At 44.3% G+C, this 14,946-nt stretch overlaps 3 protein-coding genes and 1 long non-coding RNA gene across 56 annotated transcripts in view; 3 read left to right on the top strand and 1 right to left on the bottom strand.

Annotated features, from left to right (window-relative positions):
* LOC110489970 (sickle tail protein homolog) overlaps window positions 1-3,487 on the top strand; it is a 220,178-nt gene extending 216,691 nt beyond the window's left edge. For all 50 annotated transcript variants that reach the window (XM_090199862.1, XM_090199880.1, XM_090199860.1 and 47 more), the window contains 2 exons: window positions 392-532; window positions 1,805-3,487. In XM_090199862.1, the coding sequence (XP_090055988.1) occupies window positions 392-532; window positions 1,805-2,320 (657 nt within the window). In that variant the 3' untranslated portion in view covers window positions 2,321-3,487. The remainder of the gene's footprint in view (window positions 1-391; window positions 533-1,804) is intronic.
* Window positions 1-14,946, bottom strand: part of LOC149977435 (uncharacterized) — a 171,295-nt gene that overhangs the window by 75,766 nt on the left and 80,583 nt on the right. The window lies entirely within an intron of this gene.
* Window positions 4,056-7,698, top strand: LOC110489972 (uracil nucleotide/cysteinyl leukotriene receptor). Its single transcript, XM_021563010.3, has 2 exons — window positions 4,056-4,178; window positions 6,350-7,698. Exon 2 carries the CDS (start codon window positions 6,369-6,371, stop codon window positions 7,323-7,325), a length of 957 nt encoding a protein of 318 aa, XP_021418685.2. The 5' UTR covers window positions 4,056-4,178; window positions 6,350-6,368; the 3' UTR covers window positions 7,326-7,698.
* Window positions 9,721-14,946, top strand: part of nphp3 (nephronophthisis 3) — a 26,356-nt gene continuing 21,130 nt past the window's right edge. For 2 of the 4 annotated variants that reach the window (XR_016486642.1, XM_090199892.1), the window contains exons 1-8: window positions 9,935-10,035; window positions 10,660-11,058; window positions 11,482-11,607; window positions 11,993-12,143; window positions 12,557-12,709; window positions 13,058-13,191; window positions 13,530-13,690; window positions 14,319-14,475. Coding sequence is in view for 3 of the 4 variants with exons in the window: in XM_090199892.1 (XP_090056018.1) it covers window positions 10,735-11,058; window positions 11,482-11,607; window positions 11,993-12,143; window positions 12,557-12,709; window positions 13,058-13,191; window positions 13,530-13,690; window positions 14,319-14,475 (1,206 nt within the window). In the remaining variant the exon portion in view is untranslated. Of the gene's footprint in view, window positions 11,059-11,481; window positions 11,608-11,992; window positions 12,144-12,556; window positions 12,710-13,057; window positions 13,192-13,529; window positions 13,691-14,318; window positions 14,476-14,946 lie in introns of all 4 variants that reach the window. The other 2 variants (XM_021563005.3, XM_090199893.1) reach the window with 2 other exon arrangements.

The following is a 14,946-nucleotide window of genomic DNA, read 5'->3' as shown; positions in this document are numbered from 1 at the left end:
CAATGGGTCCCTCCTCCTGTCTCTCATGTCTCTCCTTCAGTTGGCTGCTCAAACTCTAACCGGGGCTTCAGCCAGTAGTAGACTCTTAATCACACAATGACACTCAATGTTGATTACACTGTCTTTTTTGGTTTCTTGAAGTGGTTGTTCTTGGACTGCATGAACTGTAGGGTTATACGTTTTGGTATAGGCTACTACGGTACAGGGGGTGCATGTGCTCTTACCGGTGTTATTAAGGTTAACTGTGAGGGTAATCTTGAATGAACAGTTTTCTGACCTGTCAGTGCCTTGTTTATAACAGTTTCTCATACCTCCAATATGGTCTGTTTTTTTTCTTTTTTTCTTTCTTTTCTTTTCTTTCTTGTTTTGTTTCGTTTGGATCCTCTTGCAGAACGCAACCAGTGTCGCTTCCCCTACTAGTCGGATGCCAGTGCCCCTGTCTGCGAAGTCCAGGCAGTCGCCAGGGACTACTACTGACAAAGCAGGAAAACAGCAAAAGCTACAGGACAGCACTCAGAGGCAGTTTCGACAGGTAGTTTTACTATAGGGCTTTACCAGAGACCATAGGGACTAGAGGGAACACACCTATATAGTGAACACAGGACATAGAAAACGAGAGGCCTGTGCTAAAAGGGGGGGGGGGGGGTGTATTTAAACAACCAAAGCTGTGAGATTAAGTGTTTCGTTTAAATGGGATTGAGGTGGCCATTCTGGCTTCTGTTGATGTTTTCTCTTGATCTACTCTGACTGAAAGGCATGTTTGACTCTTTGACTGTTACCCCCATAACATCATCGTACTGTATGCTCGTGCATGGTCCACACTGCTCATGGCGGCTTTTGCTGTGTTGGTGACATGAAAAAAAAATGTAAAGAGAAAGACAAAGACAGATATACCCTGTCATTGACTGAGTTCTCCATCCCATCCCGTTTCCATCACAGCCGAGTTCCTAAACAGTGTTTGCCAACCAACCCCAGGATGCTTTACTAAACTGATACTTCCGATGAGCCACGCTCCCTCCTACCCTCAATGCACCTCTACTAAACCCAAGCAGCCTACCCAATACGCTCCTTTCTTTTCACAATGCACAGTTACTAAAGGAACACTTTAATATCCCTCCCTCCGACCCTGGTGGAACCAGCCGGATCTCTGCATTCACCATTTATATTTCACTTCAACAGAATGGTGAACGCAACGATAGGGCTGGTTCCACCAAGCTACACCTTCCTCCCTTCTCTTGATGCTCCTCTACCACCCAGCTCTCTTCCTTGGTACTAGCAGTTCATGCAAATATACGCCCCTCCTGCTCCCGATATGCACTTGTAATGTTTTCCACCCTCAAATAAATAAATCTCTCCCCCTTTTTATCTAACATGCTCCACCTTTTCTCCCCGACCAAGATGCATCTCTGTTTTTTTTGCCCCTCCTCTCAGTTGTTGTCTCCACTTCTCAGAAAGCTTGACAACCACTCCCAACACACAGGCAGCACCTAGAGATGCCCCCACCCCTATCTCCAACCCTTTATCCCTCCTTCAATCTTTTCTTTCCCCTTTTTTAATGAATAGTGTGTTTCTCTGTTACGGTGCCTCAAGTAACCCAGTAAACATAGAGACTGTAGCTAGTTTGAGCCGTTTTGTGTGTCCATTTAGTAATCTTAGTAGTCATAGGTTTGTTTGTGTGATTGTTTCATGTCTATAACTTATGTGAAGTCAATGTTGTCTTGCATTTTTTTTTTTACATTTGTTACCTTAAATCACCCGTTCCCTTTTTGACAACCAGTCTTTGTTCTGGCATCTCTGTTTGCAGGCTAACGGAAGCACTAAAAGAGCGGGGGGGGATCATAAAACTACTTCCCCTACTGTACCTACCTCTAAAATCCCAGCTTTTTACCCTAGCTCTGGTAAAGGCAGCACCTCCCAGTCTGCTCCAAACTCAGATGCTACTAACCCTCTTACCCTTTCCTCCTCCTCTTCCTCCCCCCACACCACCAAGTCCTCCATCCCATCCCCTCACGCCCCCCGCCACCCTGGCTCGGCCCTCTCCACCTTCTCCCACATCCCCTCCCTCTCTAACGGTTCCTCCCTCAAACTCCCCACACCCTCTCACACAGGTAAAGCTCTTTCGTTCTCCTCGCAGACTCAAAACGGTCGAGCACCCTCCTCCTCCTCCTCCCCCTCCCCTCTGTCGCCCACCCCGTTGGGCCCCGGTGTGAAGAGCATCCGCACCATACACACCCCCAGCTTCACCAGCTACAGGCCCCAGAACGGCAGCAGCGGCAAATCCTGCATCCCAACCGCCACAGCAGCCAAGGACTCCACTTAGCTCCCATACAGTAGCCCCGTTTGGGTTACTTCTCAATCTCGTTATTCATGTTTTTGTTGTTGTTTATTGGTTTGTACTTTATCGTTAAAGCGTAATTGATGCACTCCCCACCATTCATATTTCCATTTGATTTGACACACGCATACTCACACCGATGCTTTGACTTCGTTTTAAGTTGCATTTCCCCCATTGGCTAAACTTGAACCCGGATTTTAAAAAGGCGTATTAGAGTACTGAGTAAATAGTTTTAAAAAGAAAAACAAAAGTGATATAGTTTTACTGCTTCGTAGGTTATGTGGAAGCTCTCGCTTTCTCAATTCGCTACTGAAAACGGGATTGAAAATATATTTTTCTTACAGTATCTCAGAATGGGAAAGAAAAATATGAAGTTGATGTACAATCACTATGACCATGTGAAATATTGTGTTTTATTTTTGAAAACCAGAGACTGGATAACCATAGTATATTTTGCTCTTACATTATTTCGTATGTTGCCCAACATATCAGCATAACCCTAGTAAATGCCTTTTATGAATGCATACTGTACCGTATGTATAAAGACGTTTACAGTGAAACTGCATTGGCTTCTATTTTGTTAAGAATATCATGCACTGCCAATTTATTTTAGGAGATAAAAAAAAAAACATTTTTTAAGGAGGTTTAATTAAATATTTGTTTGTCTTTCTGTAGTTATTGTGCCTATTTGCCAAAGTTGTTATGACATTTCCTGACTGTATTACTGTAACCATGACATACCAAGTGACAACTCTACGGCACACTCGAGGTGTGATGGCTCAAGTCTTTCCCTTCGACAGCTTTACTGGAGGTCTCTTAAGTTCATGTTTATTCATGTCTAAATGTATACCGTACTGAAACACACAAGTCATCGGTGAACTGTTCTGCCAACGTGTACATAAACGCTTCTAATCAGAACTTTAGTCGTTTTGTTGACATACCAAAGTTGATTTGTATGCATGCCTTCAAGATGCTTGTAGGAGAGGGAAAGAAGAATTCATGTTTGCACAGATAGATTTTTGTAAATATTTTGGTTTCTCTCTCATTTTTTTGTAAAGCTTTAAACCATACTACATAAAAAGCAATGTGGTAAAGAAAGGAATAATTGTGTTGTAATAAAAACAATAAAAAGGCCTGCATGCTTGTAATGCATTTGAGGATGTTTCTACTCACTTTTAGTTTCTCTCCTGTTTCGCTCTCAAGCCTGTACACAGTTCCGACCATGTACCAAGCAGAACTGAGTGATGTATAATCTGTTTCATTGCATTAACTTGAACAGGTGTCAGTGAGTGGTCAGGCCACATAATGGCAGCGTTCCAGGCTGACTGCGTTGCAGGTGCACGCCAGATCGCACAATGCCTGGATAGGTGTTCATCATATCAGTTAACTACATCAGATATTTATTTGTATTTTTTTTATTTAACTAGGCAAGTCAGTTAAGAACAAATTCTTATTTTCAATGACGGCCTAGGAACAGTGCCTGTTCAGGGGCAGAACGACAGATTTGTCGGGGGATTGACCTTGCAACCTTCCGGTTACTAGTCCAACGCTCTAACCACTAGGCTACCCTTCCGTCCCCGATATAGCAATCGGATGCTTGACTGCGGTTGATGAAATGGCACAAAACCAAGTGGATGCAATGCGATGTCTGCAATGTAGTTGGCCTGGAACGTGACCAATGCTTTGAGGGTGTGAAAACTGTGTAGGAGGAGAGGCAAATTAACCTTTGCGAATACATCTCTAAGAGTAGGAACAACAGAACTACTCTTACCTCAGTCTGCAACGTGTCGGTAATTAATTGATAATGAGCATTACTCCTTGAAGGCAAAGGGCCTACTTACTGGTAAGTATATTATTAGAAGTGGTTATTAACTATTTAAGTTGATTTTTTTACTATTTAAATATGATGGGACTCATGTATAATAATGTCCAATTTCAAATGAAAGTTGAAGTGAAGTTGATTTAAAGTTCAAGTTTATAGGGGAGACCTGCAGTTGATAAATCCCAGTTTGGACTTATAACTCGGTTATTATGATATTTACCCATTTGATTCTTGAAGGATATAACTTATAAATGCTTCATGAGCTTAGTTCAACTCTCTTACCCGGTCAGAACCTAAAATAGTCAATTGTTTTGTAAACAAGGTCATTGCAAACAAACATTAAAATGCAGTTAAAGAGCAATTGCCCCTAAAAAGCAACTTCTTGTTTTGAAAAGGACCTATGTGGCATCGATGTGAGTCAGAAACATGTATTCTAGTGTCAAATTTGACCACAAAGTGTAAACAGGATCATTTTTTAAAATCATAAACAGTCTCTTCCAAAACTGAGATAATAGGAATAAATTGTATGTCGCGGAATGAAGGGTTGTGTACCGTGACAGATTTCCATGGGTTGGGTTTATTTTAATCCTCCCTACAGCTGACAGCACCCAAGTAATCATCCATTCAGAGCGCAGCCGCACATGACCGGATTCAAATTGGACCTAACTTGCATACAACTTTTCCCATGTGGTTTCTTCTTTCACAGACTATATGGAAATAATGACCTCTCCCTAAATATTTGGTTCAAATTATTCATCTTGTGTATGGTTTCCTAGAAACAATGGTGACTCAACTTACCCCACTCTCACCTAAAATGCTTTTTTGTCAATTGTGTACACCTGGAGAAATGAACTTTTATTTATCGGCTAGCACTCGTAATAGGATAGGATAGGATTAACTCTAAATGTCCCCAAGGAGAAATTGTCTGAGACGCACAGTACTGCTGTGTACAAAAATAGACACAGGTTATTACACACTATGTGTGTGTGTGTATTACACATACATACATTGCACGTCATCTCTGTCATACACAATGTACATGTCTCGTATCACTCAAATAACCCCCATTTTGAATCAGTTCCTCTCGTAGTTCTCATTTAGTTCTCTACAGATAACCACCCTATTCTGTTTTTGAAACGGTTAGATCTGTGTGAGTGACAGGAAGGCTATATTTGCTACAGGAAGGCTATATTTCCTATGTACCTCTTGTTGATGCAAAAAAAAAAAAAAATCACTTGAGTTATGTCCCAAATGGCACCCTATTCCCCATAGGCTTCTGGTTAGAAGTAGTGCACTGCATAGCAATGGGGTGCCATATGACATACACAGGCTTGGGTTATATGATACAATGTAGACTTCACAAATGAAAGCACAGTTATGTGTAACGACAGAATCATTCACAACTCACTAGTACACACTAAAACCCTTTTTTTAAGGTTCTATAAAAACATGTTCATACGGTTCTACATAGAACCATTAAAAAAGGCTCCATATATCACCAAAAAAGGGTTCCACTATGGTTACAACCCTTTTTGGGGCAAAATATAATATTTTTTTATGGTTCTTTACTGAACCTTTTATGGATAATGGTTATGTAAAGAATATTTCTCAATCTCTAATGTTCTTTGTAGAACCACACCGGGTTTTTTTTTATTATTCTGGTTAAATAGTCATATTGTTAAAGTTCCATAGGTTTTATAATTGTGTTAATGAACAAGGTGAAACAGGTGTGCTAGCTCTGGTCCCTGAGAGAATTGAGTCCTACTGACTTAGTCACCTGTTCTCAATTGACATAAGAGTCTTTCACAAGACACAATCACTGGCCATGGTCATATATAACATGTAATAGCGTAAAACAACAGATTTGATGGAATGACACTCACTCATGTTTGCACAAAAAAAAGCTGTGCTCAATTCACGCCCCCAAATATTCAAACGAGCCCGCTGACCATACATTTAACCAAAACAGGAAAGAACCCCATTTGTTTTAACTGCAAAGAACCATTGAAGGGTTATTTTGGTCAGTATGGTTCCATGTAGGACCATCAACCTTTCCAAAGGACCCTTGAGGAAGCAACATTTTTTTTTTGTGTACAACTGCAGGGATCCCTCTCTCAATCTCAGACCCTGTGCTGTTATCATGTAGACTACAGTGTCTTCTTTTCTCTTTGTGTCTTTGCTACGTCCTCTAGGCAAAGAGACAACCAAATAATGATGAACTACACTGAGGAAGCGAGACATGGCTTTTACACCAAAGGTTCCCACCATGAGAACATCCTGTTTGCTAGCTTTTACATCTTGGTCTTTGTGGTCGCCGTGCCTGGCAACACCTTGGCATTGTGGGTGTTCTGTCGTCAGGCTGACACCTCACCCTCCAAGCTCTTTCTAAAGCACCTGGCCATAGCAGATGTCTCCTACGTGCTGATCTTGCCCATGCGGATGGTCTACCACTTCTCAGACAGCAGCTGGCCCTTTGGAGAGGTCCCCTGTCGTCTGGTGGGGTTTCTCTTCTACCTCAACATGTACTGCAGTCTTTACTTCATGACCTGCATCAGCCTGGACCGCCTCTTGGCCCTGATCCTACCGCTCAGGTCACGGTCAATGAGGAAGGCTTCATATGCCAGAGTGGTAGTGGTAATCCTGTGGGTCACAGTGACCGTGTCTATGGCTCCCTTGCTATTCTCCAAAAAACAAACGATGATTCAGGTTGACAACACAACCGTGGTCATGTGTAACCAGCTGTACTTGGAAAAGACTTCTCCCAATGCACTGGTGTCAACCATGGTGGCGTTTAGTATTCCTCTGGTCACTATAGTGGTATCCTATATATTAATCCTGTTGAAACTGAAGGGCATCGAGCAACAGGAGGGAAGCTCGATCAGAGACAAGGCCATCAGGATGATCCTTCTCATCATGGTGAACTTCCTGGTTGCTTTTGTGCCCTATCACTTGAACCGTTTCATCTACATTGAGAGACACACTCATAGCGACATGGAAACTGCGTCCATTGAGGCTCTGGCACTAGCCAACCGAGTCACTTCCGCACTAACCTGTTTGAGTGGAGCTTTGGATCCTATTATGTACTTTTTTATGGCAAGGACTTATCAAAGTATACTGCTGCAGCTGTTCTGTAGAGACAGGAGAGTGGACCAGCCAACCACAACCTGATCTGGGATCAGGTCTCGCCGGTACATAATCCTTTTATTATTTTTTTAAGGCTAAACTGATCCTAGATCAGCACTCCTCCTGCTCTGAGACCAGTACAAGTGTATGCTTGCAGTGATTCAATTACTATTTAATATTACAATGGCAATGTACAGTGTTGAATCCTACAGTATGATCTCATTGTGGAGTTGTGCAATAAAGGCTACATGCAAATATCTTATTAAAAATAATGGTTGGTAGGCCTATATGTATGAAAATGAATCTTATTTCTAAGTTGTTTTACCATTGCTGTTATTGTATTGTAGTGTAGGCATATGGTATGCCTATTATTAAACTTTTCGGCTAAATTAATAAATAAAATGATATTTTTCACATACACATGTTTAGCAGATGTTATTGCAGGTGTAGTGAAATGCTTGTGTTTCTAGATCCAACAGTGCAGTAATATCTAACAATTTCACAAAAATACACACAGATATAAAGTAAAGGAATTAAACATATATAAATATTTGGACGAGCAATGTCAGTGGCATAGACTAAGATACAGTAGAATAGGATAGAATACAGTATATACATATGAGATGAGTAATGCAAAATATGTAAACATTATTAAAGTGACTAGTGTTCCATTTGTAAAGTGGCCAGTGATTTCAAGTCTATGGGCAGCAGCCTCTAATGTGCTAATGATGGTTATTTAACAGTCTGATGGCCTTGAGATAGAAGCTGTTTTTTAGTCTCTCGGTCCCTGCTTTGATGCATCTGTACTGACCACGCCTTCTGGATGATAGCGGGGTGAACAGGCAGTGGCTCGGGTGGTTGTTGTCCTTGATGATCTTTTTGGCCTTCCTATGACATCGGGTGCTGTAGGTGTCCTGGAGGGCAGGTAGTTTGCCTCTGGTGATGCGTTGGGCAGACCGCACCACTCTCTGGAGAGCCCTGCGGTTGCAGGCGGTGCAGTTGTCGTACCAGGCAGTGATACAGCCCAACAGGATGCTCTCAATTGTGCATCTGTAAAAGTTTGTGAGGGTTTTAGGTGCCAAGACAAATTTCTTCAGCCTCTTGAGGTTGAAGAGTCACTGTTGAGCCTTCTTCACCACACTGTCTGTGTGTGTAACTGATGTGAAATGGCTAGCTAGTTAGCGGTGGTGCACGCTAATAGCGTTTCAATAGGGTGACGTCACTCGCTCTGAGACCTGAAGTAGTTGTTCCCCTTGCTCTGCTTTTGTGGAGCGATGGGTAACGATGCTTCGTGGGTGTCAGTTGTTGATGTGTGCAGAGGGTCCCTGGTCCGAGCCCGGGTCGGGGCAAGGGGACGGACGAAAGCTAAACTGTTACATTGATGCTGTTGACCCGGATCACTGGTTGCTGCGGAAAAGGAGGAGGTCAAAAAGGGGGGTGAGTGTAACTGATGTGAAATGGCTAGCTAGTTAGCGGTGGTGCGCACTAATAGCGTTTCAATCAGGTGACGTCACTCGCTCTGAGACCTGAAGTAGTTGTTCCCCTTGCTCTGCAAGGGCCACAGCTTTTGTGGAGCGATGGGTAAAGATGCTTAGTGGGTGACTGTTGTTGATGTGTGCAGAGGGAGCCCGGGTCGGGCGAGGGGACGGAAGCTAAACTGTTACATGTTGTTGGACCATTTCAGATCGTCAGTGATGTGCGGTCCCCTAAAAGTGGATAGGGGCTTGCTCCCTGCTGTTTCCTGAACTACTCCTTTGTTTTGTTGATGCTGGGTGAGAGGTTATTTTCTTGGCACCACACTCCCAGGGCCCTCACCTCCTCCCTGTAGGCTCTCGTTATTGTTGGCAATCAGGCCTACAACCGTTTGTCTCGTCTGCACACTTGATGATTGAGTTGGACGGGTGTGGTCACGCAGTCATGGGTGAACAGGGAGTACAGGAGGGGGCTGAGCACACATCCTTGTGGGGCCCAAGAGTTGAGGATCAGCGAAGTGGAGGTGTTGTTTCCTACCTTCAACACCTAGGGGGGCGGCCCATCAGGAAGTCCAGGACCCAGTTGCACAGGGCGTGGTTCAGGCCTATGGCCTCAAGCTTAATGATGGGCTCGGAGGGTACTATGGTGTTGAATGCTGAGCAATAGTCAATGAACAGCATTCTTACATAGGTATTCCTCTTGTCCAGGTGGAATAGGGAAGTGTGATGACGATTGCATCGTCTGTGGATCTATTGGGGGGGTTTCAGGTAAAGTAGAGATGATATGATCCTTGACCAGTCTCTCAAAGCGCTTCGTGATGACAGAAGTGAGTGCTACGGGGCGATAGTAATTTAGTTCAGTTACCTTTTCTTTCTTGGGTACCGGAACAATGGTGGACATTTTCAAGTACGTAGGAACAGCAAGAGATTGAATATGCCCGTAAACACTCCGGCCAGCTGGTCTGCGCATGCTCTGAAGACGCGGCTAGGGATGCCGTCTGGGGCAATTTATTACATTCTTCCAAATAGTAAAAGTGTGTATTACCATCACATAAAAAGATGCCAGAAAACTGTATTCCTTCCGAATGAACAGCCTCCCTAATGTATCCACCCAGTGAGCCTGAGCAGAAGCCTGAGGTATTTCTGTGTTTGGGATACAGCCTTGAGATATGTTTTTAGGGGGGGTGATTCGCAAATTACTTTGACTTCGGTGAGGACCCGTAGGGAGGATATCTTGTTACCAGGGCAGCCAGGAAGAAGCTACGCCACGGGGATAGCTGTGTGTGAGTATTTATTGGACTCCTTTCGAAAAAAGCAATCGGAATCATTCAATATGCTAGCCAACTATTCGAAATATAACTAGGTCCATAAGAGCTAAATAGTATTGCTATCTAACGTTAGCTAGGTACGTGCCATAGACAGTCCATAATGTCTGTGCAAGCCAGTCACATCTGGCTCCATCTTCGTCTCACCCGTTCTTGCCATAACAGGTAATGTTAGGTACCGTTAGCTAGCTAACGAGATATCTAATGTTAGCTAGCACCATTACAACTGATGTAACTAACGTTAACGTTATGTTAAAGCTACGTGTCGCATACTAAAAATAGGTCGTGACCAGAAGCGAAGTTGCAGCGCGAGATGTTGTTGCGCCCTGGACCAGAGTTAAAATCAATGCAAACGTAAATGTTGTCACATTCACTGGCAAGCGGTTTCTATTTTTGTTGTTGTTGTTGCTACATTTGGTCACGTGCATTATCGGTTACTATAATATATCCCCACCATATGCATTCATTATCCCTTAATTTATTTGGTTGCTAGCTAGCTCGCTAAGACATACTTTTTCGGTCATCACTCCCCGTCCTGCGTGTTGCAGCCAATGACATGCCAATCACTGGCTTCATCCCTAGGAGCAGGAATGACCATCCGGAAGGTTTAGTTCAGGAAGGCCACTGTGGAGTGCCTGGTCCAGAGCCACCATCACCATGGGTACAGCCTCCTCCCTGGTGAGCCCTGGGGAGGTGATAGAGGATGCGTATGGGGGCGAGGGTGGGGAGGCCTGTGAGATACCTGTGGAGGTCAAACCTAAAGCCCGCCTCCTGCGGAGCTCCTTTCGCCGAGGGCCCAGGGTGATTGGAGCCAGCTTCAAATCCACAGGCTCTGTGGACCTGGAGTACACCGCCGAATACGAACGGCTCCGTAAGGAGTATGAGATTTTCCGGGTTAGCAAGAACAATGAGATCACCTCCATGCAGAAGAAGGAGGCCAAGCTGGACGAGGAGAACAAGAGGCTGAGAGCTGAGCTGCAGGTGAGAGCAGGGCCACTGTTTAAAAAGGGTTGACATTTAGTACGAAAATGTATGCACTCTGTAAGTCGCTCTGGATAATACCGTCTGCTAAATAACTAAAATGTGATGTAAATGTACCTTCTGTCCATATAGCCTCATCTTATTCATTCTGATCTAAAATGCACAACTGATCCTAGATCAGAGTCTTAAGATTCCCCTGTTCTGAGATTCTTTGTGAATACAGGCCCATAACTTTTACAATGCATGGGCAAGGTAGGTAGACAATAGCCTGTCTTTTGATTTCCTCTATCAAGAGTCCAGTTCAGGGGCCATGTATCAAGCATCTCATAATAAGAGTGCTGATCTAGGATCAGGTCTTCTCTGGCCATGGAATCTTATTGTACTACTTGTCACTAACAGTGATGATCATCACGTTTCTTCCAGGCTCTGCAGAAGACCTACCAAAAGATCCTGAGAGAGAAGGAGAGTGCCCTAGAGGCTAAGTACCAAGCCATGGAGAGAGCCGCCACCTTTGAGCACGACAGGGACAAAGTCAAACGGCAGTTTAAGGTATCCCCAATAGATAGCTGTTACTCCCAGGCAAACACACAGTAGGGCACATAATAGAGAGTAGGGGGTAACAATACCCTAGTGTGATGTTCCATCTGAGATTTGAACCGGCAACCTTCTGATCTCAAGTCAGCTACTTAACCTACGGCTCATCATTATGAAACCATAACATTCTCCCCTTTGGCCTGGCTAGTCTAGCGGTAATGCCGTAGCCTCCAGCACACACGTCTACGGTGTCAGCACAGATTCAAATCCGGCCTACTGCTCTTTGACTCAACCTTTCTCTTTCTTTCCCCACTATCATTCTCTATCTGTTCAAGAAAATTGTTAAATACCTTAACATATATATTTTTAAAAAACTACAAGAATCTTCTCTAAATGTCAGATCTTCCGGGAGACCAAAGAGAAGGAGATCCAGGACCTGCTGCGAGCCAAGAGGGACTTGGAGGCCAAGCTACAGCAGCTGCAAGCTCAGGGCATCATGGTGTACGACCCGGACGACTCGGATGACGATGACAACCACACCACTGTCACAGGTAAAGGACAAAACAGATTGTGCCGACGAACGGTTAAAAGCAGCGGGTGTCTTTTTTTTTTCTCCCCATTTCCCACAAATTCTACATGTTGAATCGCCACCGTTCGTCGCAGGGGATCTACTGAGTACAGCCGACATTCGTTTTATCTTTAAGGCCACCCTGCATCTCACACATGCAGGGCCCCATAGGAATGAATATGGCAATTCCAGCATCCAGTAGCTCAATGCAGTCAAATGGGGAAACGAATAGTGCAATTAAACTATTAAAAAATCCAGATTTTACCAAAATTGCTGAACAGTTTACTTAAAACTTGTCAAAGTATCAACCAAGTAACGCTTCACAATCGTCTCAATTCCTCAAACGTCAGTTACTCAAAAAGCTGACGTAGTCGTCTGTAATTTGCCTGTCTCAAGCTGCAGGGACTCCGTGTGATTACTGGGGTGGTGGAGTGCTGGGTAGTGAGCCCTCTATGGGCAGCATGATGCAACTGCAGCAGACCTTCAGAGGACCAGAGTTTGCTCACAGCTTGTGCGATGTGGAGGGCCCATTTGCCAATGTCAGCAGAGGTAAGCAAGCAAGGGTTTGATCTTTACACAGTTGTATGTATTTGAGCCTTGGTGTCTCAGCTGGTTGTATACTGTATATGTTTTGTGTATATAAACGTGTTCTTTAGAGGGTGAAAGCTATTGTTTAGGCCACTCCACACAACTGGTACAGAATCTTAGCGACTATGTGGTCATACACTTGGAACACAAAGGCTATGGGGTGGGTTAGTGCTATCGGCCATTTTGTGTTCAAGTGGGTTAATTGCTGCAAGCTTGTTGAAAAGTAATTGGCAGAGGGTGTGTGTGTGTGTGTGTGTGTGTGTGTGTGTATACTATATAGTATTAGTATTATGTGTGTGTATCTTTCAGATGACTGGGATGCTGCTGTGGCCAGTCTGCTGCAGGTGTCTCCTCACGTGTCCCAGGCATTATGGAGCAACACGGTGCGCTGCTACCTGATCTCGACTCAGGAGACACAGGCTGAGCTGGACATCTTCACCCAGGTACTGGTACACCAGGGATTGAAATGAAAGGATAGTTCACTCAAATGTTTTCAGGTGACCTATCCCTTTAAGGATTTGGGGCACTGACCAGCTCGACTCGTAGACCAGCTTGGAATTCTACTAGCCAAGGTTCCAAAATCTGTGTTCTTCTCACATTTTCTACTAGCCGGGTCTGAAAAGTACTAGCGTCTACCGCGCTAGCTTAATTTACTTCCCCACAATGAATTCACCCGTAAGTACTTTTTTATCTAGCTATATAACACATCTCTCTTCACTTCTCTCTCTTTCTTTCTCTTCCTTTCTCTTCCTATCTCATTTCTGTCTCCTTTCCTTCCCAGAGCTACTCTCCTAGGCTGCGGAGTCTGTGTGAGGGGCTGGGCCATTTCTACCTGAACATCTGTTTCCCTGAGGAGAGTGCAGCCTCCTATGCCCTGGAACGCAGACAGGAGATGGAGCGGAGCTCTGTGTGTGTGCTCCTTCTTAAATCCTCCATCACTAGGTCAGTGGTTCCCTGTATAACTACTGTTTGACCACGTACTGCTGACAACGTCATGAAACAATGCACCCGCTTCAACGGGGCAGAAGGCAGTGTGTTGTGATTCTGGTTGGTCAGATAACTAGCAACAATGACAAGACGCTGCCATGTGGGGAATCGTAGGTGACTCGTTTCGTCTTGTTCTTGATAACATGTCTGTTTTTAGGTGTTTTGACTGATGTCACAACAATGCTAATATGGCTACAATTTGCTAGCTAGCTAACCAGCAACTGTAATGATGTATTTTATAGACAACAATTGCTCATTTAAATAAATATTAGAGACAAAATATAGTTTACATGCGGTCTACAATCTAAGCCAACCCCGTCTATTTTGACCCACAGTTGCACACCCTTCGGTTTCGTTGCTAAGCAACCAACCCATCCATGGGCCCCGGTCAAGAGTAGTGCCCTGTATAGGGAATAGGGTGCCAATTGGGACGCAGGCAGGGACACCTCTTTAGTTTCTCTGTGGCTCCCTCTCTTCTGCACTACCAGGTTAAAGGGATGTGAAGTGCTGCTGTTATAGGCTATAGCATGTTCTAACATGTTCTAACAGGTTATAGTGTGTTACTCTCTCTGTGCGTGTGTAGTTGTGTGTTGGAGGATGCGGAGGAGGCCTTTGTGAAGAACCCAGACGGTCATCCCCTGGTACTCTACCTCAGGACTGTGGAGGACCACCCTCTCAGCGGCCCAACCAGGCAACTGCTGGAGCGGGTCAACGCCGCAGACAAGGCAGCCAAAGTCAAGGTAGCCAATGGCATACGGATGTGGTCTGTGTGGTCCAGCGGTTAGTGTCTGCGGCACACATGTATACCAGAGTCGACATGAGTTAGAATCCAACCCATTGCTTTTCTGACTTGCAATTCCTTCCTACCTTTTACTCTCTCCTCCTTCACTGGCCTATGTCAGTAATGAAATCAATAGAACAAATCTATCTTTGCGTATGGAAAACACAACATTTAGCAATTAGGGTTAAGTGCCTTGCTCGAGAGCATCCTGACCTGTTGCATCACTGCCTGGTATGGCAACTGCTTGGCGTTTGACCGTAATGCGCTACGGAGGTTAGTGCGTACGGCCCAGTACATCACTGGGGCCAAGCCTCCTGCCATCCAGGACCTATATACTAGGCGGTGTCAGAGGAAGGCTCAAAACATTTTCAAAGACTTGTTCTTACACTGCTGCTACTCGCTGTTTATTATCTATGCATAGTCACTTTAC

The sequence above is a fragment of the Oncorhynchus mykiss genome, chromosome 15, assembly GCF_057628025.1.
Source record: "Oncorhynchus mykiss isolate SJ-2025 chromosome 15, ASM5762802v1, whole genome shotgun sequence".
In the NCBI taxonomy this organism is placed as follows: domain Eukaryota; kingdom Metazoa; phylum Chordata; class Actinopteri; order Salmoniformes; family Salmonidae; genus Oncorhynchus; species Oncorhynchus mykiss.
This window is presented reverse-complemented; position numbering and strand designations above follow the sequence as displayed.

Excerpts from the sequence above, each read along its gene's own strand:
- LOC110489972 (XM_021563010.3), top strand. The coding sequence starts at position 6,369 with ATGATGAACTACACTGAGGAAGCGAGACATGGCTTTTACACCAAAGGT.